Genomic DNA, 23,457 nt, shown 5'->3' with positions numbered 1-23,457 from the left:
AGCCGATAAGGAGCCGTGTGTATCATGTGTCTCACTGAGCCGCGCTCGTTCACGATTCTTTCGATGTGCCATGATTCAGTGTCTCGCTGCAGCGGAAGCTCGGCTCCCCGTCAACGTCCAGTGAGTGCGCCACTCAGCACTGTTCGCTGGGAGTAAGCTGAATCGTGTGCCGTGAGCTCGCCGTTCCTGTGAATCGATTCACTCGGACACTTTAATGAATCGATACACTGCTTCGAATCATTCATTCAGTAGCCAACACTAGTCAGCACTTCTATAATAAAAATAAACCCTGCCTCCATCTCTCCCAACTCAACACTACTCCTCCCTCCCTCTCACACCACCAACTTAGCACTTCCCTCCCCTTCTCCCTTCAGCCCTCCCATCCTCACAAACACAGCTGAGCCGACAACAGCCACTACCGGTCAGAACTGCTGCCGGTGGAGGGATGTTAATAGCGTGGAAAGTGTCAATTTATCTAGACAGGATCATTTAATTCTTGTCTTGTCATTATTATAAAATTTTGTAAAATTGCCATTGAAAAAAAAAAAAGGAACCTTCAAAGACATTTTCGAAGAAGTCAATGAAACTTTCGTTTTGTGAATTTATATAAAAATGTTAATAAGGTTTTCAGTACTCGCAAGGAAGGCATTAAGTTTTATTTATTTAATCATTTTGACTGTTGGTAGGAGCAGGACCCTTGTCCGCGTTCTTGGTTTTCGCACGTCCCGTCAGCAGCTCCAGCCACCTCAGGATAAGCAGGTTTACTTTTCTCGAACTTTAAATCAACATGTAAATTTCTTTGCTCCGGAGTTTACCTTAGACCCCGGTTTTCATTGTTTTGATCTATAATGCATTAGCTCGTCAGCTAGATATACCCTTTTCGTTTTGGAGGCAATTCCCTTTCATTAACATTTTTGGTTGTGTCATGTAAAAATTAATTTTCCATCCGGACTTGCCTCCCGTAGTCCTGCTTCGATTTAATGTATGCTGTTTGGAGTTATGCGTCTCTCACTGATGTGTATTGGAAGGCGGCAACTTGAAAGGCCTCTGCATTAGATTTTAAATTCCTTGTCAATTTCCCTTGTAAATCAAATGTAACAGCCTTTAAGTCTCCTTTTATATTTTCCTTGTAAAATTGTTGTAACAGATTTTAAATTCCCTGTTAAATTTTCCTTGTAAATTTTAATTGCAGTAGTTGATCTTATTTTCTTAAATGTAACCTCGATATTTTATCATTTGTCGCTGGACAGATTTTTGTAGAGATGAACTTGTAATATAAAATTTTGGTTTGCTGAAGAACCATAGATAGGAACCTCACGGTTCGTTTGTCCTTTGTTGTTCTTTATTTTAAATTGCTGTTGTTCAATTATGTTAAGTTTTTGTTATTGTGTTAGGAAATGCAGACTGAAGGGTAACTGCGTCCACGTCTTTTTCCCTACAACGTCACGTAAGATTACATCCCCTTAGGGATCCCAGCAGCCCGCTTTTCCCACGTCCTTTCCCTAGTTGTCATGTTGGTAATCCTGTTTGTTTTTTTTTTTTTTTACTAGCCATGTGAGTGTTTTCAAAACTTGCGATGTTATAATTGGTGTCTTATCGGTTGACATATGTTCCTTCAAGTTTATACTTTGATTTAATGTGTTATTTAAATTAATGTTACCTGCTAAAATGGGGGAGGAGGGGGGGTGTGACAAGGGGGGATGAGAAGAACGGGACCGCCAAATTGAGAAAGTCGCCGTTCGAGAGGGCAACTACTTGATAAGTAATTTTAAAGGTTTCTTTACGCCTACTTTTCACTCATTAGCCCAAGTTTCTTATACACATTCAATTTTTCCATTACAGATTTGCTCTTCGTTGGTGGTTTCCACTAAAGGTCACTCGCATTTTACCTGGTATTTGTTCTCTTCACAAACATATTAAGCTCAACTTTCTAACTGCCCTCCTGATTACTTGTGATTGTGTGACATTTGAGGTCTATTGTGATCGGCAATGAATTTTATGTGACGGGACTACACGCCACGTGTTCCACGCCGAGTGTTCATCGCCGAAATCAAAGGGGTAACTTTCCTTTTCTTTTTATATAATCTGTTGAAGGGTGTAGACCAACGTTATCACCATGACAAGAGACGGATAAATTTTTTATACTGTTGGATTTTCCATTCACAAGAAATATATATTTAAAACTTCTCGTAATATCAAAACTTTAGACTCAGCGAGGTAACAAAATTCTCCAAGTGTGTATCAAAAATCTGATAACATATTTTAGGAAATATAAACAATGATTTTATGAAATAAAATAAATTGCAAAATTAATTAAGCAATTAATTAATTAGAAGCCATGTGCCACATGATTCACAACACTGAGGAATTTAGAACGTCACGTGAACCAGGAGTTACGCTGGAGGATATCTGGCACAGACAGTGACAGACTCGCTCTCGCTTGCTTACTTGCTGTTGGATTCTTGTAGACCTGGACAGTTGTTACTCGTCACCACGAGGAGAGCAGGTTTGCTTCTCAGTCGTATGAAAAGTTATCTAGATAGTGTTCATGAAGAAAGTATCTATCATTACGTGTTGATGGTGAAGTTAAGAGTTGTGAATCAATTCTAATATTTTCATGTAAGTCTCAGTGAACATCAAGAGGTACCAGTTCATAACTGGACGAGGTGACGATGACCAGCGTTGGGAAATCTATTTACCCCGAGGATAGCACCCATCTCATCATGCAGCACTAAGGAGGAGGACCGATGCTGACAGCGTTCTAATGCCATGAATCTAGCCTAGAAGGAAACCAGGGTTATCAAGACATCAATGTTAAGTTTACAATTCATTTTTACTGAGTATTATCTGTTCTATGTAACTGTAAGAAGTAGTTAACTTTCGTCTTGAAGAGATTATTGGTTGAACAGTAGTTTAGTTAGATTTTAACAACTTTACCATGTAATTTTCTTGCATTATACGACGTTGAGTCTGCATTTTCTTCCATTATACGTTTTTTTTTTTTCTTCTAGCTGCTTTACATTGCACCGATACAGATAGGTCTTATGGCGACGATGGGATAGGAAAGGCCTAGGAATTGCAAGGAAGCGGCCGTGACCTTAATTAAGGTACAGCCCCAGTATTTGCCTGGTGAGAAAATGGGAAACCACGGAAAACCATCTTCAGGGCTGCCGACAGTGGGATTCGAACCCACGATCTCCCGAATGCAAGCTCACAGCCGCGCGCCTCTACTCGCCCGGTAAACGATATTTTGAATGTGCATGGTGACTGAATGTCAAGATCATCGACTGTGCGGGATTAAATAGTCGTATCATCAGACGAGTATCTGAGTTAAATATCAGCCATCGGCTAAGCTTTAGTAAATATTATTTTTCCATTCAATTACTATGATATTGAGGAATTGTGTACAGGTAATATTTTTGTTCTTCGGAGTTTATTCCTCCTATATTTTTCCCAAAAGTGTTTGCTATATTTTCACAAGAGATTAAGCTCATCTGACGTGCGAATGCTACGGTCGTGACATGGACAGATTTCTTTTGCATCTGACTTCTATGTTAAAGGAGGACATTTTTCAATTACACTTATTTGTAATTCCAGTAATTTATGTAATTTTACCCATCATATTTTGGACGGATTTTGCGAATTATATTGATACTTTCCTCTCACACTGTTGTAACGGTTCAAATCTCGTTACAAGATGATATCTGTATTTTTTATTATTGTATGATTTCATCTGTATTTTATTATTATTATTATTTTTATTATTATTATTATTATTATTATTATTATTGTTATTATTATCATTATTATTATTATGTCAGTATTATTATTATTATGTTATCTGTGATATTGTTACTATTATTGTAATTATCCGTTTTATTCAATTCGATTTTGCAATTGCCTGTTGCTTGCAAGATTGCACTTAGATGTATGCATATATACGTATGTGTAGATTATAATTAAACACCTGTACAGTGAGAATTGTTGTATATATCAGAGATTGGAAGTGACGTTGTTATATTGCTATACCAGTGGAGATTCTGCCAAGTCATCGCCGCGCCATGGCTACGGCATTGTATTTATTTAGATATGCGCGCACGGACTCAGTCGCCGCGGGGCTATTTCACCACTGGATGTAATATCTGTCGCGTAGGTGGGAGTATGTCATTGTTATTTCTGGAGATTACGTAGTTGTGTCAACCAACGTCTATATAAGGTGGATGCACATTGTAGCGTCAGTCATTACTTATACGGATGCAGTACAGTGAAGTAGTCTACTAGATCAAGAGGCCTTAGTTGGTCAGTCAACCAGTGTGAACGAGAGATGGTGAAGACTCAGTGAGCCATTATTGGTCATTGAGAGAGTGAGACCAAATGGTTGGTCCGTCACTTAGTGGAAGACGCGGACGCAAGGCTTACCAAGGAGTCAGAGAGGGCAACCCTGGACCTGCCAAGAGGTCATACCATATTGACTTACAAAGAAGTCAGATGATATGGAGAAGAAGCAGTCTCAAGGATGTATCACCACGTTAGGCGTGACACATCTACAGTAAACACCAGAGCAATGGATTACGTCGTAATTACACTCAAAGTGTTAAAGGTACAGTCAAGTGAATCAGTGAGGGAAATATTTTGTATAAATTGTTAAATGTCCGGTCAAGAAGAATTCAAATTCATGCCTAGTTTCTTTCAGTTGCAATGTCTTAATTTCATATTCTCATCTGTTTTATCGCAACAAGACTCACTATTTTTTGATATATTATTTAAAGAATATATATTGTTCTATCAAACGAATTCATAGTTTTATTTCATTAACAGTAAAATATCTTAACCTCAAAATTAATGGGGAAAGTGAACGCCAATCTCCTTTTCCCAGAACTTATATGGTATGTTGTCAAAAGTAAGCTTATTACCCCACACCCTAGAGATAGTCAAGAGTCTCATTCTATTATTGCTGTACTGAGTGACAGCTGGCGCCCTTCAAATAACGTATGTGTAAGTAAGCAGGTAACAAGCAAGTGTGAGTACAAGGTTCGACGAGTGTGTATTTTATATAATGAATATTAATTTTCAGATTTTCTATTTAAAATGCAGATATTCAGATTTTTAAGTTAAATGCAGATTAATATGTTTCAAAAGTTAGTCAGCGACTCAGGAACATTGCTCACAATGTGTCGACGCAACGTCTTGGTCTGAATGACAGCATATCATAGGTTCATTTTGGGAAGAGTATGCACAGTTAAGCCAACGGAAATCATTACCGGTAAATTTGAGGAGTGTAATTTTGTGATATATATTTGCATTTTGGGGATATGTCAAGGGATTTGAAGAGGGAAATTAATTTGAGATCGCGTACTATCACTAGTGAACCAAAGATGGACAAGGAAGACAATAACAAGTCATGTGACGATGAGGTCATTGCTTCGGCGGACATCCAAGGTGAAATTCAGAGTAGGGAGCAGGTGAAGACGATGGAAGCTTCTGAGGTAATTCAGAAAAGTGCAGAAATTGAGAAGCACACTGAAACTCAAAAGGAAGTTTCAGGGGCAATGACCTTACAACATTTTAACTTGCTGATGGCCAAAATGACCGAGCTCAACAATGAAAACTGTAAGAAAATGACTAGTAGTAGTGAAAATAGTCAGAAACGTATGGAGGAAAATATTAAAGAGATGAAAGAAGTAATTAGTACTAATAATGAAAATTGTAATAAACAGATTAACTCTCTAAGTAATAAAATGGAACAAATGATTGGTATTAGTAATGAAAATAATAAGAAACAAATGGAAGAATTAATTGGCAGTAATAAAGAAAATTTTAATGTGACCAATGAGAAAATAGATGCTTTAAGTGAATCACTAAATTATAAAATAGATACTAAGATAGTAGAGGTAACTAGTCAAATATCTAAGTTAGAAAATAAGTTAAACAAAGAGTGTGTTGACCTTAGAGAAGGTGAAATGAAGTTGAATCGGAGCAATATTCATATTCAGACCGAGCAAGTCAAAGAAATATGTACAGAGAATGTCGTAGAATTAAGTGACAAAAGTTCTAGTAATCGGGAAGAAATTCATGACGTAGTCGAGAAAAGATTGGACAAGAGTTACAATGCAGCTGGGGAAGATACGAGGGAACAGATTAGTAGAAATGAGCAAATTGAAAGCAAACTTGTGGAGGTCACTGAACTACGGAACGAACAGGAAATGCTATCACAGCAGGTGAGAGAGAGAGGGAGAGAGGAAGAATTGCAGGAAGACGTGAGAATAGTGGAAGAGAATTCTGAGAGAGCAGCGGAAGCAGAAGAAGAAGAAGAAATTTTGAGTTGCCAGGAAGTGATACGGCAAGAAGGTACAGGTGAGATGGCGAGAGAAGTGGTAATAGCGAGTGGTTTGTTCAGTAGGGATCGTGATTTAACCAAGTTTTCTGGAAAACAGTTTAATCCTATAGAGTTTGTGAAAATAGTTGAGAAAAGATTTGCAAGTAAGTTGAGGAATAATGTTATTGAATGGGAATATGTGTTGGAGATTTTGTCGAATGTTTTTATCGGTGAAAGTAGAATAAGGTTTCGAGTGTACTGGAATAATATGTCTAATTTAGGAGAGTTTAAAGTGTTCATTGATAGGCTTTGGGAAGAATGTGTGCAAGGGCGCGCGCGCGCGAGAGAGAGCGCATGATGTCTAGGGAAAGTAATATTGTAGAGAGAAGGGGGAAAATGTTAGCCGTGTATCAGAAGAGAGGGGGTGATCATGATCCGCAGAGGATTAATAGTTGTGTTGATGGTGATAGTGGTCAGAAGATGGGAGGCGTATGGATTTGAGTTGTGAGAGAGAGGATCAGAAGAGTAATCAGAGAGAATCGGAAGATGGGAGGCGTATGTATTTGAGTTATGAGAGAGAAGGTCAGAAGAGTAATCAGAGAGAATCGGAAGATGGGAGGCGTATGTATTTGAGTTATGAGAGAGAAGGTCAGAAGAGTAATCAGAGAGAATCGGAAGATGGGAGGCGTGTGTATCTGAGTTATGAGAGAGAAGGTCAGAGGAGTAATCAGAGAGAATCAGAAGATGGGAGGCGTACGGATTTGAGTTATCAGAGACTCTATGATAGTCTGAATATGAATGTTATCAAGGTGTCGTTATCGAGTCAGAGTATTTCAGATTCACAGGGAATCGGGTAAGTTCTGTGGACAGGCTGAAGGTAGTAGATGAACAGGTATTTAGTATAAGTAGTTATGTAGTGAAAGTAGAGTTAAGAGTAGTGTTATTGTGACCTAAGTAATGTTAAGTGAGATATTTAAGTAATGACGTAGTCGTAGATAATGAAGTAATTAATGGTAGCAGTAAGTTAGACGTAAGAAGTATTCTGGTAAGTGATGTAAGTACTTGTAATGCTGAGAATATACTGTAAGCAGTGAGGTAGTCGATGATGGAAATTGTGATATGAAGAAGGTACTATCAGATCTTATAACAGCCGTTGGGTAAGTCAAAGTGAGTAAATAAGTTGATAGCGGTACCATTCATAATTGAAGATAATTGTAAGTTTCAGCCACGCCTTGTTGTACCGAAGCTTGTGTATTCAGTTGTTTTAGGAGCTGACTTGGTTGCAAATCATGGAAGTAGAGTAGACTTTAATTTAGGTAGTGTGTGTTTGTTCTGGGAGTAATCTAGCAAAGAAGTACGTGTTAATTATGATGGTCTGAGGTAAGTGTGTTGGTGACGTGTGTTCTTTGAAATATATGAGAGGTAAGTGAAGTTGTTCCTAGTGAGAGGAAATGTTTTGTTGGGTGTGTTACGTGTCTATAACGACCAGTATCCGAGGGATAGTCGGTATGAGGCAGTGACGTGAGCTAATTTGGGTGAATTACAGGAGGAGTAATTGTGTTCGATGTTAGGTAAGCATCGAGATGTATTTAGTGGTAAGTGAGGAAGAACACGTATATGAACATAAATTTGTAGTAAATGACCATTGATCGTTTGTGGGAGGTAAGTACCCCATTCAACTTAAAAATGCTAGTGACGTCTAAGAACAAATAAACATTATGCTGGATTACGGAATAATTGAACCATCTTGTAGCCATAGTATTGATTCTTTTAATTATTGTTGCCAAGTAGGATGTGATTTCTTGAGATATGTAAGTTTACAAGGGCAAAATTGATTCAGTTTGAGTGACGGAGTGCTACTCAGAGTTCCATTTCATCATCTGCAGAGGCGGGTAATATGTTGAAGTTATTTTTTTATATCAGGGGTATTTCACTATTGTGAACCGTATCGGGAAGTGTGCATATTCTTATGAATTCAGGAAGGGGATATTGTCGGTATTTATAGTATTATATATGTAAAGAAGTATTTCACGTGAGATTTGTTGAAATAAGAGTAAGATGATTAAATTTTGTGAGAAACTGGCAAAATAAAACTAACATCTGCGATATGCGTGTGAACCAAGTGTCGTATTGGTGTATTGGAAGAATAAGTGCTACATTGTCATGTACTGTGTGAAAAAAAAAAAACGGAGAACAGGACATTGGACAGTTATCTGCGATAACAATATGCGAGAACAGTTCTCATATAAGTGATATTTCACAAAAAGTTTTGATATGTTAAAAAAAAAAGAAGAATGTTGTATATTGATTGAAAATTATTTGTGTGTGTTAAATTGAGTGCTTTACCCTTGTGATTTGTATGAGAGAAAAAGAGAATGGGACACTGAACAGTTATCTACGATGGCAATGTGCGAGAAGAATTCTCACATTTGTGATATTTTATAAAATGTATGGATGTTGAAAAAGAAAATTATTGTTGTATACTCATTTAAAGTGTTTATATGTGTCAGTGTTTTATATATATATATATAATTTTGTTCATAAATCAATCGATTCTTTGTTCTTCGATTTATTTATGAGGGAGGCGAATTGTAACGGTTCAAATCTCGTTACAAAGATGATATCTGTATTTTTTATTATTGTATGATTTTATCTGTATTTTATTATTAATATTATTATTATTATTATTATTATTATTATCATTATTATTATTATGTCAGTATTATTATTATGTTATCTGTGATATTGTTACTATTATTGTAATTATCCATTTTATTCAATTCGATTTTGCAATTGCCTGTTGCTTGCAAGATTGCACTTAGATGTATGCATATATACGTATGTGTAGATTATCATTAAACACCTGTACAGTGAGAATTGTTGTATATATCAGAGATTGGAAGTGACGTTGTTATATTGCTATACCAGTGGAGATTCTGCCAAGTCATCGCCGCGCCATGGCTACGGCATTGTATTTATTTAGATATGCGCGCACGGACTCAGTCGCCGCGGGGCTATTTCACCACTGGATGCAATATCTGTCGCGTAGGTGGGAGTATGTCATTGTTATTTCTGGAGATTACGTAGTTGTGTCAACCAACGTCTATATAAGGTGGATGCACATTGTAGCGTCAGTCATTACTTATACGGATGCAGTACAGTGAAGTAGTCTACTAGATCAAGAGGCCTTAGTTGGTCAGTCAACCAGTGTGAACGAGAGATGGTGAAGACTCAGTGAGCCATTATTGGTCATTGAGAGAGTGAGACCAAATGGTTGGTCCGTCACTTAGTGGAAGACGCGGACGCAAGGCTTACCAAGGAGTCAGAGAGGGCAACCCTGGACCTGCCAAGAGGTCATACCATATTGACTTACAAAGAAGTCAGATGATATGGAGAAGAAGCAGTCTCAAGGATGTATCACCACGTTAGGCGTGACACATCTACAGTAAACACCAGAGCAATGGATTACGTCGTAATTACACTCAAAGTGTTAAAGGTACAGTCAAGTGAATCAGTGAGGGAAATATTTCGTATAAATTGTTAAATGTCCGGTCAAGAAGAATTCAAATTCATGCCTAGTTTCTTTCAGTTGCAATGTCTTAATTTCATATTCTCATCTGTTTTATCGCAACAAGACTCACTATTTTTTGATATATTATTTAAAGAATATATATTGTTCTATCAAACAAATTCATAGTTTTATTTCATTAACAGTAAAATATCTTAACCTTAAAATTAATAGGGAAACCGAACGCCAATCTCCTTTTCCCAGAACTTATATGGTATGTTGTCAAAAGTAAGCTTATTACCCCACACCCTAGAGATAGTCAAGAGTCTCATTCTATTATTGCTGTACTGAGTGACAGCTGGCGCCCTTCAAATAACGTATGTGTAAGTAAGCAGGTAACAAGCAAGTGTGAGTACAAGGTTCGACGAGTGTGTATTTTATATAATGAATATTAATTTTCAGATTTTCTATTTAAAATGCAGATATTCAGATTTTTAAGTTAAATGCAGATTAATATGTTTCAAAAGTTAGTCAGCGACTCAGGAACATTGCTCACACTGTGCCATGTGGAGAGATGATGTATTGGATTATGATAATTTTATATGCTATTTGAGGACGAATCTTCGTGTCATTATGGCCCTAAGCACATGTATTCTATTTTCTGTGATGTTGTGTATAATTATGAATGAATATTTAGAGATAATTTATCGTCATTTTATATGTATGCGGCTGGTTGTTTTCTATGAAAGAACCATAGACTGTAGCCTCTTCACAGAATATTATCGAACCACAAGTTAAACCACATGTCTTCTTATAAAATAAATTTGAGGGTATGAGATTATTAGAGCCTCTTGTTACACTTGATGAGCTACATCACAATGATATTAAATTGTAGCTGTACGAGACTGCTCAACTCCTCAATATTCGATAGATTTTCGTCGACTTGTGTTCGATGTAGTTACTGGTAACCTTGTCACCATTACCCAAACCATGTCCCCTGGATTGATTACTGTGTTTCAGGTCATATCCAATAAAGTGGATGGAACACATGCCCACACGTGTTGTTGATTTGTAAAATAGTATTTTCTAGTCGTAGTTGATTGCATTTCATTCCTTGGTAGATGATAGTAATGGGAGATTTATTACTTGCATATTTTAAATTTTTTTTCTTCCACAGATTGAGTGATTTTTATTTTATTATAATTTATTGATGTGTGTGTCACCATCGTTGCCTTAAGTTTCGGCGTTGTGTCAAGGTCATTACACATGGTTAAGTATTTATTTTAATTTTTACCTTTGCCACGTGAAGTTACGTGTATTCTGAGGTTACGCTAAACAGATAATTAAAATGTTGAGTTAAAATTGAGGGACGTATAATCAAGCATTATTAAGTGGAACTTAAATTTAAAATTTTTGTATTTTGGTTTATTTACACAGAGTGAAGCAAAATTCGCGTACTCAGGCGTCGCATCGCGACTCCTCACATGCCAGCAATCAAAAATGTCTCTCACAAAAGTTCATCCTGCGAGTATATCTAGCAGAAAAAGGACATTGAAGAATGGCAATCTGGCAACACTGTAACCACAGGTAGAGTAACTACCTCTGTCAGCACGTATCAGCCATGCTGTACAGTTGGTGGAGTGGATAGAGTATTGGGGTAGCATACAGGAGGTCGAGGGGTCGATCCTGGGTTGAGGCGTATGTGTCTTACTTCGTAAATGTAAATAAATAGCGGATAAATTCAAGGCCACGACGTGAAATGGGAGTCTTTCAAAACTGACCAATGAAAACCATTGTTCCATCTATTTCTAGGATTGTGGCATCTAAAAATTGGTTCTAGAGGACCCACTGCAATCGCTGTTGACGATTAAGATGCCAGATACCATACAACCTGGACTACATTATGAAATAAAAAACATACGCCTCAATCCAGGATCGACCCCTCGACCTCCTGCATGCTAACCCAAAACTCTATCCACTGCACGAACTGTACTGCGCGACTGATATGTGCTGACAGAGGTAGTTACCCTACATGTGGTTAGAGTGTTGCCAGATTGCCACTCTTCAACGTCCTATTTCTACCGGATATACTCGGAGCCCGAGTGCGCGAATTTCACTTCATCCTGTATTTTGACCAGTCGTAACTTAAACATTTAAAATCTTGTTCCAGATTTTCCGGCAAAGTTTTGATATGCGCACGAGCATCATTCTCTTAACAGATAAAATTTAACAGTCACAAAAAACGAAATTGATGTTTAACTTAAAATTTTATCAGAATTAGTACGAATTTATTCACATGTACCATCCCATTTAAAAAAATTTTTTTTGATGTACATCAGGATTCAGAGTAACATTTAAAACTGTAGTGATCATTGTTCATAATCATAGTTCTCAGGATGATGTAACATTTCTAATAAATTATCTACCACTGATTTGTACTTGAAGATTCGTTATTTGCCGATATCTGCCCATTTCCTTTGATACACACCAATTTTTTTGGAACATGTCAATCCCTAACTGATCACCCCTGAGGGTGTCTTGTGTTTCTGATGTAGTTGGTCGTGGCACAAATGGACTAAACACAAACAGACTGTTATTTTCAATTTTAACACAGTGTATTCGTCCTAGTTTTCAATTGCAACGTACTGCACATTTAGACTAAGAGGCCCACAACATCGCTATAATTACTTATTGTTTTAATTCCATCATCTCTTAAATGTTTTACATTCTTTTCTTCATTCTATTTTAACATATTCTTTTATCATCAATTATGAAAATATTAACCTTTCCTTACTGAAAATGGCTCTAATGAGCTGAAACATGTATGACCAATATTACAACATCTAAAGATGGCGATATGTATGTATTGAACAGGAGGGCGTAGTAAATTTCCTTTGTAAAGTAAAAGCATACATATTGCATAACGTAACAATAATTCAATTCAACTTGGACAACAATACACATTTTACATCTGTTGAATTGTGCATACATTCTGCATTTTTAGCAGTTCCTGTATATTTCTTGGGTAATTCCTGGGCACAAAGGTGTCCGAGCAAAGAGCTAACAACAACTCTATCCCACTAAGAGCCTAACGTATCCACAAAGACACACACGAGATGCTGTCAGTTGGTACAATTATTTTATTCACATGTATTTACAAAACACACACACAACCTTAATCACTGTTGTCAAAACCAAAACATTCACATCACAAACCGCCATTTAAAGACAACTGCCAATCGCTGCACATCGAGATGACAACACTGAAATACAAATAGAACAGTTGACTGCTTAAAAGAATGTCGTCCATGTGGTCACAAGTATAACCTTGCTACACCATGACTCTTCAACCCGGAACTTCCAAATCATAACTAACTTTTACCGTCAAGATCGGCCTCTTTTATATGTGCCTGGCCAGGCGTCTAGAAAGTTACCTTACAAAAATATATCTTCTCGAAAACTCGAGAGTGCATAATACACAGATTACAATGTATGGAATATTCTCAATCGTTCTCATGCCTATACTATTCTGGAAGTTACAGTGTCTTTCACAATTATGAACTACAATTTATATATGCAGGTAGGAATAAATTATAAAATTAATTGACAGGTATTTACATTAACTAAACTGATATAAATGTGTATATACAGTGCACAGTGCACATTTCAAACCATAACCTCAAAAACAATGCAATCATATCACATGTATACATGATGTAATAATAATAATAATAATAATAATAATAATAATAATAATAATAATAATAATAATCGTAAAAATATTAATAATTATTTGAGCTCGATATCTGCAATAGTTACCCATGGGTGAGAGAAAATTGTTTTCACGTTATAACTGGCTATCACACTTGCGTCAAGCCGAGGTTAAGGATAATGGAAGCCTTTCCTTCCCACCACTTCAAGGGTCTTCCTGGCCAGTACTGAGATGAGTACTATATATTTTTTGCTTTGCTGCGTATCTCTCCCAGAACACACACTCACTAATACATACTTGGCCTACAAGCTGTATCATCTCAACTGCCTTGACATGGAATTTGAAATGATAGCTGTCAAACAGTATTCTTTTGTGAGACTGTTGTTGTTGTTGTTGTCGTCGTTCGATGCAGCGCTCCATGCCACCCTATCCTCAGCTAACATTTTCATTTCTTTGTAAATATTTCATCCTACATCTGCTCTAATCTGCTTGTCATATTCATACCTTGGTCTATCCCTGCCTACACTTCCTTCAAAATCCAACTGAACAAGTCCTGGGTGTCTTAAGATGTGCCCTATCATTCTGTCTCTTCTTCTCATCAAATTTAGCCAAATTGATTCCCTCTCACCAATTTGATTCAGTATCTCCTCATTCGTGATTCGAACTATCTGTCTCATGTTCAGCAATCCTCTGTAACACCATATTTTGAAAGCTTCTATTCTCTTTCTTTCTGAACTAGTTATCGTCCATGTTTCACTTCCATACAATGCCCCGCTCCACACGAAAGTCTTCAAAAACATCTTTTTAATTCCTATACCAATGTTTGAAGTGAGCAAATTTCTTTTCTTAAGAAAGCCTTTGCTGGCGAGTTGTAGTGTTTACAGTGCACTATGTCTTCTGGTATGGGCTAGAACATTGACCTGTCTCAGTCTCATCCTTGGCTTTGACAATATGAACGTGACTGAGGTATGAGTGATGCTAGTAATACCATTGCTTATGCAGCCAGTCCCTGTTATGAATGGTGTGAAAATATCGCTCATAGGGTTGGTTGGTGCATGCATTTCAGTGGGGTTGGCAGACTGATATGTAATAGCAGTGGCTGGCTCGGTGAGGAAAGCAACGAGAAACCACCTCACTCCTCATTTCCCTAGTACGCCTCTTCAGTGACGCCTAGGCTATTTATGACAGCTGTTGGCGGACCTGCAGAGGATCAAACCTGCCTTCGCGCTGAATACCCAACATACATACAAGAAAGCTCTTCCTTGCTTTTGTTAGTCTGTATTTTATGTCCTCCTTACTTCTGTCATTGTTAGTTATTTTACTACCCAAGTAACAATATTCATATACTTCCTTTAAGACTTCATTTCCTAATCTAATATTTCCTGCATCACCTGACTTCGTTCGCCTGCACTCCATTACATTTGTTTTGGACTTATTTATTTTCATCTTGTTCTCCCTACCCAAGACTTCATCCATACCATTCAGCAGCTTCGAGATCTTCCGCAGTGTCAAATAAAATAACAATATCATCAGCAAATCTCAAGGTTTTGACTTCCTTTCCTTGAATTGTGATTCCTTTTCCAAATTCCTCTTTTATCTTTTTTACTGCTCGTTCTTTGTAAACACTGAAAAGGAGGGAGGACAAGCTGCAACCTTGCATCAATCCTTTTTGGATTGCTGCTCCCTTTTCAAAGTCCTCGATTCTTATCCATGCAGACTGGTTTTTATACAGATTGTAGATAATTGTTCGTTCTTGGTATCTGATCCCAATCACCTTCAGAATCTTAAATAGCTTGGTCCAATCAACATTATCGAATGCCTGCTCTAGATCTACATGGGCTTGTCCTCCTTGATTTGATCCTCTAAGGTCACATGTAAGGTCAGGATTGCTTCACGTGTTCCTACATTTCTTCTGAAGCCAAATTGTTCTTCACCCAACTCAGCTTCAAATTGTCTTTCCATTCTTCTGTAAATAATACGTCTTAATATTTTAGAGGCATGAGATAATCAACTAATGGTGAGGCAGTTTTCACACTTGTCAGCACCGACTTACTTGGGAATAGGTATAACAACATTATGCTGAAAATCACATGGGACTTCTCCTGTCTCATCCATCTTACACACTAAATGGAATAACCTTGTCATGCTGGTTTCTCCTAAGGCAGTCAGTAATTCAGAGAGAATGTCATCAATTCCAGGTGCCATGTTCCTATTTAGGTCGCTCACAGCTCTGTCAAACTCTGATTTAAAAAAACCGGTCTCCAATTTCATCAGCATCAACAGCCTCTTCTTATTCCAGAACCCTTTCATCTGTTTACTTACGTTGATACAACTCTTCGATATGTTCCTGCCATCTTTCTACTGTCTCTTCTTTCCTTAGAATTGGCTTTCCTTCTGAGCTCTTAATATTCATACACCTAGATTTCCTTCTTCCAAGGTTACCTTAATTTTCCTGTATGCAGTATCTACCTTTCTTAGGACCATACATCCTTGAACGTCTCCATCAGTCACTCCTCCTTAGCTACCTTGCACTTTCTATCCACTTCATTTTTTAATCACCTGTATTCTTTTCTGCCCTCTTCATTTCTAGCATTCTTGTATTTTTGTCGTTCATCAATCAGGTCTAGTATCTCCTGAGTTATCCACTGATTCTTACTTGATCTTTTCTTCTTTCCTAACATTTCTTCAGCAATCCTACTGACTTCATTTTTCATGACTATCCACACTTCCTCTACTGTGTTTCCTTCAGCCTTTACATTTAGCCCTTGTACAACATGTTCCTTGAAGCAATCCCTCACACTCTTTTCTTTCAACTTGTCTAGATCCCGTCTTTTTGCATTCTTTCTTTTTTTCAATTTCTTCAACTTCAGATGACATTTCATGACCAACAACTTGTGGTCAGAGTCCACGTCTGCTCCTGGGAAAGTTTTGCAATCGAAAACCTGGTTTCTGAATCTCTGCCTAATGGTAATGAAGTCTATTTGATACCTTCCAGTATCTCCAGATCTCGTCCACGCATACAGCCATCGTTTGTGGTGTCTGAACCAAGTATTGGCAAGGACTAAATTATGATCAGTGCAGAATTCAACCAGCCGACTTCCTCTTTCATTCCTTTGTCCCAATCCAAATTCTCCTACTGTATTACCTTCTCTTCCTTGGCCTACCACTGCATTCCAGTCTCCCATCACAATTAGACTCTCGTCACCTTTTACATATTGTATTAAATCTTATATCTCTTCATATATTCTTTCGATTTCCTCATCATCCGCTGAACTAGTAGGCATAGATACAGACCTGCACTATTGTGATGGGCATTGGTTTGGTGTCTATCTTTGGTGTCTAAGCTGGTCATAGTAGCTTAACCGCTGCCCTATTTGCTTATTCATTATTAAACTAACTCCTGCATTTCCCCTGTTTGATATTGTGTTGATAATTCGGCAGTCGCCTGACCAAAAATCCTGCTCTTCCTGCCAACTTACTTCTCTTATACAAACTACATCTAACTTTAGTCTATCCATCTCCCTTTTCAGATTCTCTAACCTACCACAACGATTCAAACTTCTAACATTCCAAGCTCTGACTCGCACAATGTCAGTATCCATCTTCCTGATGATCATCTAGACTGCCGCCATTGCAAAGTCCAAAAGGCTGCTACTGCCCTTTCGATGAACTATTCGTTAGTCTGGTCTCTCAATAGATACCCAGCCGGTATGGCTGCACCTGCAGCTCGGCTATCTGCTTCATTGGGACACGCAAGCCTCCCCACCGCGTAAAGGTCTCAAGGTTCGCTGGGAAGGTGAGACTATCGTGTCATTTTCCTCGGCTTTATATTAATATTTTAAAAGCACTAGCGATTTACAGATCTTTAGATATCTAAATGTTATAAAATGCCAGAGATCTCACAACAGAAGGAAAAACAAAATACAATAAAACAGGATTTATTATCTTCATACACCGCAACTTTTAACTTACTACCAAGGATTCTGTGTTCAAACAGTATAGAAATGCATCCTCCTCAGAACTCTTCTTTATATCATAGATGTTTATGAGTCCATCTGTAGAGCCCGTAGCAATTCTGTCATTACTTGATGGATGGCACTTGACCTATGAAAAAAAGAATATAACTAAAGTTGCCACTTCTACTCCGCAACAAGCTTGCATTCATTACAGTGACAAAACAAACTATGAAATAAGACAGACAGACAGACAGACAGACAGACACACCACCTAACAATACGGTACACAACTGGAGAAAATGGAGATAGTGGAGCCCAATGAACATGATAACATCGTGAAGACATATACAAGGTTAAATGATTAAGTAGAGAAAAATAGACATCAGTAGTTTGGAAATATTAAACACATGCATTAAGAAAGAATTTAAAAAAAAAAAAAAAAAAAAAATTAGAAATTAATGGAAAGAGGGCAGAGGGAGACTCAGATTAAAACGTGATCTGGGCTGGAACTGGAGAGGAACCACCATAACTGATGACAGTTACATAATGCTGAAACATTAAATCAGCAAAAAAATGTACATCAGAGGGATATGTGATGATAAAAATTGGTTCATGAGGAGCCAGTATGGATTTAGAAAGAAATTTTCTTGTGAGGCACAACTGGTGGGATTTCAGCAGGACATATCAGATCAGTTGGATTCAGGAGGTCAGTTAGATTGCATAGCCATAGATCTTTCCAAAGCATGGAATATTATTAAAGAATTTGAAGGGAATAGGATTGGACGTAAGGGTTACACGTTGGATAAAAGCATTTCTAAATTCAAGGGTTCAGAAAGTCACAGTAGGAAATAATGTATCTCAGGAAGAGAAAGTTTGGAAGGGAATTGCACAGGGTAGTATAATCGGTCCGTTACTTTTCTTAATATACGCAAATGATTTAGGGAACAATATAACATCAAAAATAAGATTGTATGCAGATGACATAATTGTTTATAGGGAAATAAACAACACTGAGGATTGTTCAGAATTACAAAGGGACCTTGAAAGTATCCACCAATAGGTTGAAGAAAATAATATGAAGGTTAATGGAGGCAAATCAACTGTTACAACTTTTACAAACAGGAGCTTTGAAACTGAATTTGAATATACTTTGGATGAGGTAGTTATGCCAAAAGATGGCAAGTGCAAATACTTAGGTGTGAGATTTGAAAGTAATTTGCACTGGAAGGGTCATATTGATGACATTGTTGGGAAAGCATACAGATCGTTACATGTCATTATGAGGCTACTTAAAGGATGCAACAAAGAATTAAAAGAAAAAAGTTACTTGAGTATGGTTCATCCATTATTGGAATATGCAAACAGTGTTTGGGATCCTCACCAAGAATATCTAATAAAAGAAATAGTGTGCAGAGGAAAGCAGCAAGATTTGTAACAGGGGATTTCAGGAGAAAGAGTAGTGTATCAGAAATGTTAAAGGAACTTGGGTGGGAAACTTTAAGTAAGAGAAGGGAGAAAACTAGACTTATAAGATTATATAGAGCCTATACAGGAGAAGAAGCATGGGGAGATATCCGTGAGAGGCTTCAGTTGGAAAATAATTATATCGGCAGGACTGACCACAAATATAAAATTAGAAGGAATTTTAGCAGAAGCGATTGGGGTAAATTTTCATTCATTGGGAAGGGTGTGAAGGAGTGGAACAGTTTACCAGGGGTAGTGTTTGATCCTTTTCCAAAATCTGTACAGATATTCAAGAAGAGAATAAACAGCAACAGAGAAAATAAATGAAGTGTTAGAGGGTATTCCACCAGTGCAGGTTATTGTAAATTAAAAATTGTGTGTGAATAAATTAATTCCATCCCCTGGTCTAAGGAGTTTGGACAGCCAAAGTAGGGGACTGCCTGTAGGGGTGAAGTACAGTGGGGACTTCGAGGGCCCTGGGACCGCTACGGTAGCTGTGAAGGCCCTTCAGGAACTCTGAAAAATGGTGGCAAAAGGGGCTCTGGTTAAGACGCAGCAGGTCGTTATGCTACTTAGGATCCAGAACGGGTAAAAAAAAAAAAAAACAGTAAATTAATAAATGCAATGTAAATATTAATCTTATACCAGTTGTATAGTATCATTTTAAGTAATTCCACATACTATATATCGGTTGACTATATTTGTAAGTAGTACAGGAGATATTATAAGTAGAATTTTGTAAACAATATAAAATTTATTAACCCCTTCAGTCCAGGTGTACAGTATACTGTACATCAAATTCATTAGCTTATAGCACCAGGAAATATTAGTGAATAGAGGAGTTCTCTATCTTGCTAGAGACTTCTATGCTTTGTCTTTGTTTCTCAGTTGGTTGAAGTGATATCTACCAACACATTAGTGAATTATGAAGATAAACAACAAACATGGCAGACAAGCATGCTGTTGGAGGTAAGTGGAAAAATTTGATTCTTTAATTTTAACATTTTGTATTGTTTAGGGTAAATTTCTGTTTGGAGGTTAAAGAGAAAGGTTTGAATAGACTATGCATACTAATTATAGTTAGTCCTTCTTATCCCTTAACTCATAACATCCAAGTATATTAGCATGTACAGTATACTGTACATGGGGTCTCAAGTGTTGCAAATAGTGCGACTGAGTTCATTGTCTTTCACAAAGTTTTGTTTATATACCTGGTAGTTTCTAGTCGTATAGAAGAAGATTAAGTGTTATATACTCTAGATTTTCTCTTAGAAATGTAAAAAGAAACTTTGTTTTTGTTCTCTGAGTTCCCTAAAAATATATTTTTGTTGAAATTCAGGCACATGAAGGATGAAAATTAACCCAAGTGACGTTGATACGATTTTGAAGTTGTTGGAGAATGGAGATGAGTCTGATGTGGAGGAACTAGCCAGTGTTGATGAGGATGAACCACAAACTCTACATCAGCCACAAATACAGCGCATTGGTACACTATCACATTCAATATTATGAAACTCCAGTACTCTTATGGCAAACTGAGTTGCCCAACTTTTTAGCTAATAATTATTAAAATATAGCTTTATTTTACGATATGCTTCAGGAGCTGATGTTGAGATGATATCTGTAAGCAGCCCAACCGAGGGAAGTGGCAAAGGATATACTATGGGTGCTTCTGGAGATGATGAACTTTCAGTTGAAGATATTTTCCTGACACAGAGGTCTGATATTCTGCTCCCATAACAATGTGCATACCAAACAATACTTTAATTAATTTCCTCAGGTGTAGTTGGCTTGAATGTCATGCCTTTCTGAAGTGCATAAATATTTGTTTTCTCTGAGTGCTGGAGTACAGACAAGATGCTCGAAATGCTGGGTTGGCGCAGAAGGAGATAATGGATTTGTTATATTCAGGCTTAGGGTAGCTGAAGCTTTTGTGAAGGTTGGTAACCTATTCAAGGGTATCAAAAGAGGAAGGCCATCTACAAGCCCTGTAACATCACCTTCAACTAATAAAAAACAACAACTGAGAGGAGACCATTGAGGGAAGTGCAGATGGATAGTGTTGATCACTTACCAGAACATGATGGCAACAAAGAACCAACTCGATGCAAGAAAATGAATTCCACCTAGCGATCACACATTATCTGCAGAAAACGTAGAGTATATCTTTGTATAAATAGGAACAGGAACTGCTTTGTAGCCTTTCATAAGCAATGAAATGAATGTGAATTGTTATGAAGCATTTTTTCTGAATATTTGTAAGTAATTATCTGTAAACAATGAAAATAACTCAAGAATAGATAATTTCAGTTCTATAGGAATGTATGGCTTACTATTTAGTACAGTAGAAACATTGCATACCTCCATATCCTCTCCTAAGAAGGTTACCACCCCAAGGTAAAAGTTTAGGATTCAGCAACACTTGAGACCAAATGTACAGTATACTGTACATGATATATTTTTGTAACGGGAGGTCTCTCATCAACCAAATTTTGTAAGTACATCCCCAGTATGACCTAAAATCAAAATCCAGTCAGAAATAATTTTTCTTTCTAATCAGAAAAATTCGGGACTGAAGGGGTTAAGGATGAGCTGTGTGTTTAATAGAAAACATTGTTAGCGTAAATTGTATAATATTGTATTATAGGAAAATTTTCGTCTCTTGTTAATTTAATATTTAGTGCTTGACAATAATGTATTTTAGTGTACCATTTGCCACCGAGGTAGACATCTCATTTGCAAATAAAGAGATTTTGATTTGATTTGAAGTCCTCTGCACGACGAGGAAGACGAGTTGCAAGAAAAACAGGAACATCAGCTTCGGTGTCAATAAGGAAGGCCACTTTAGATATTGGGTCGATAATGAAAAGACGGCGGCTTGTATGCATGGGATCAGTTCCCAGAATTGATTTCGAGTGTGCATGGGGTACAACATTGCCGAGCTTTAGACCCGAATTTGTTAAGATAGCAGCAAACATCTCTGTTGGTTGAAGTCAGTCGTGAAGATGAATATTTAAGTCGACATTGCAGTAACTAACTTTGACAATTCACTAATTTGAGTTTGTAATGATGCAATATTTGCAGTCTCGGAAGTGGATGCCATTAAGGAGTTCGTAGGTGTCGAGGGATACAGTTCAATTAGCCTGTCAACAATCTTCGCTAATGAATCAAAATTGCCTTCTGACACTAAGAATTTTCTGTATATCAGAAGGCAGGGACATCCAGATGGTATTGAGCACATCTTCTGACATTGTCGAACCGGCTAATGTTTTCAGGTGGCGGAGTATTTGTGATGGAGTGTGTCTCCGAGTTCCTCTGTTCGAAGCAGTTTTTCTAGTCTTTTCGCCTCCGAACACGACACACGTTCAATTAATGCCCTTTTAATAGCACCATACTTATCGGCAACTGGCGGTGATGATAAAATGTCTTACACCTCTGTAGCTGACTTCTCTGACAAGCTGCCTACTACATGGCTATACTTCGTGTATCTGCGATTACTTTTGCATGAGTAAATTGGTTTTTGAGTTGGGTTTTCTGACCAAAACTGTGGTGGCTTTAGAGAGATAACAAGGGATGGATTTTAATGACCTAAAAATCTTCAAAATGTGCAAGCAAATATGACCCAAATATCCTTAATATATGACGGAAAAACGAAAAAATATTACCTCACATTGTAATTGATTAATTTAGGCCTATGAATTAACATTTGTCAGTTTTGTTTGTTACATTCAATTTCTGTTAATCACAAAGTTATTTATTATCTTCAGATATGGCAGCACACGTATCCTGAAAAAGGAAGTACTTAACTAGTTCTGAATCGACAAATTAAGTACTTAACTAAGTTAGTTCTGAATCGACAAATTTCTATAAAAATGATGATGTAAATATCCAACCTTTCTTTCCAGCAATGAAATTGCACTAGATGATCATGTGCATTTTCAAATTGTCGAACTCGAACCTTCGGTACGGTAGTCAGAATGTTTCTGTACCTGGAGAAACTCCGCTCGATGTCACATGATGTCATGGGGGCAAATTAGAACAAGGTTATGTCCTTCGGAGAAAACTGCTGCTGAAAAATCGCCAAATGTTGTATGATGCCCACAAAGAATGTCATTTATCTTGCAAAGCATAGAATAACCTTAATTTAAGAACAGCACTCTTTGCAGTTTTTCTGAATTTTTTCAGCCACTTCACCCTTCCCTTTCTTTAAATCACACTCAATGTTCTTCACAATATCAAACGTGTCACTTATTGGAAGCCCCACAGTTTCAAGACATTGTGATTGCCCTTGGTATCACACCGAAATTCGATGATACTGTACCGGGCGGTACACCTCCGCGCCGCTAATTCAAACTTTGCGCCAGTTGAAACTCCTCTACTGGAGGAAGCCTGAACTTTAACTACCGTGTTAAGTCTCAAGTTTCTCAGAAGATGTCCCTACTTGTAAATTTTGAAGTGTTCTGAACTGTGTCGTTTTCGATGTATTTTTGTTTTCCCTGTA

General features: G+C 37.4%; 1 protein-coding gene across 5 annotated transcripts in view; it reads right to left on the bottom strand.

Annotated features, from left to right (window-relative positions):
• The window catches only part of LOC136863898 (WD repeat-containing protein 89), a 429,002-nt gene that overhangs the window by 191,610 nt on the left and 213,935 nt on the right, over positions 1 to 23,457 (bottom strand). For 3 of the 5 annotated variants that reach the window (XM_067140308.2, XM_067140306.2, XM_067140305.2), the window contains exon 6: positions 17,509 to 17,640. The exons of 1 other annotated variant lie outside the window; for it this stretch is intronic. In XM_067140308.2, coding sequence (XP_066996409.2) covers positions 17,509 to 17,640 — 132 coding nt within the window. The remainder of the gene's footprint in view (positions 1 to 17,508; positions 17,641 to 23,457) is intronic. One more of the 5 variants, XM_067140307.2, reaches the window with a different exon arrangement.

This window comes from Anabrus simplex, chromosome 2 (assembly GCF_040414725.1).
Source record: "Anabrus simplex isolate iqAnaSimp1 chromosome 2, ASM4041472v1, whole genome shotgun sequence".
Classification (NCBI taxonomy): Eukaryota; Metazoa; Arthropoda; class Insecta; order Orthoptera; family Tettigoniidae; genus Anabrus; species Anabrus simplex.
This window is presented reverse-complemented; position numbering and strand designations above follow the sequence as displayed.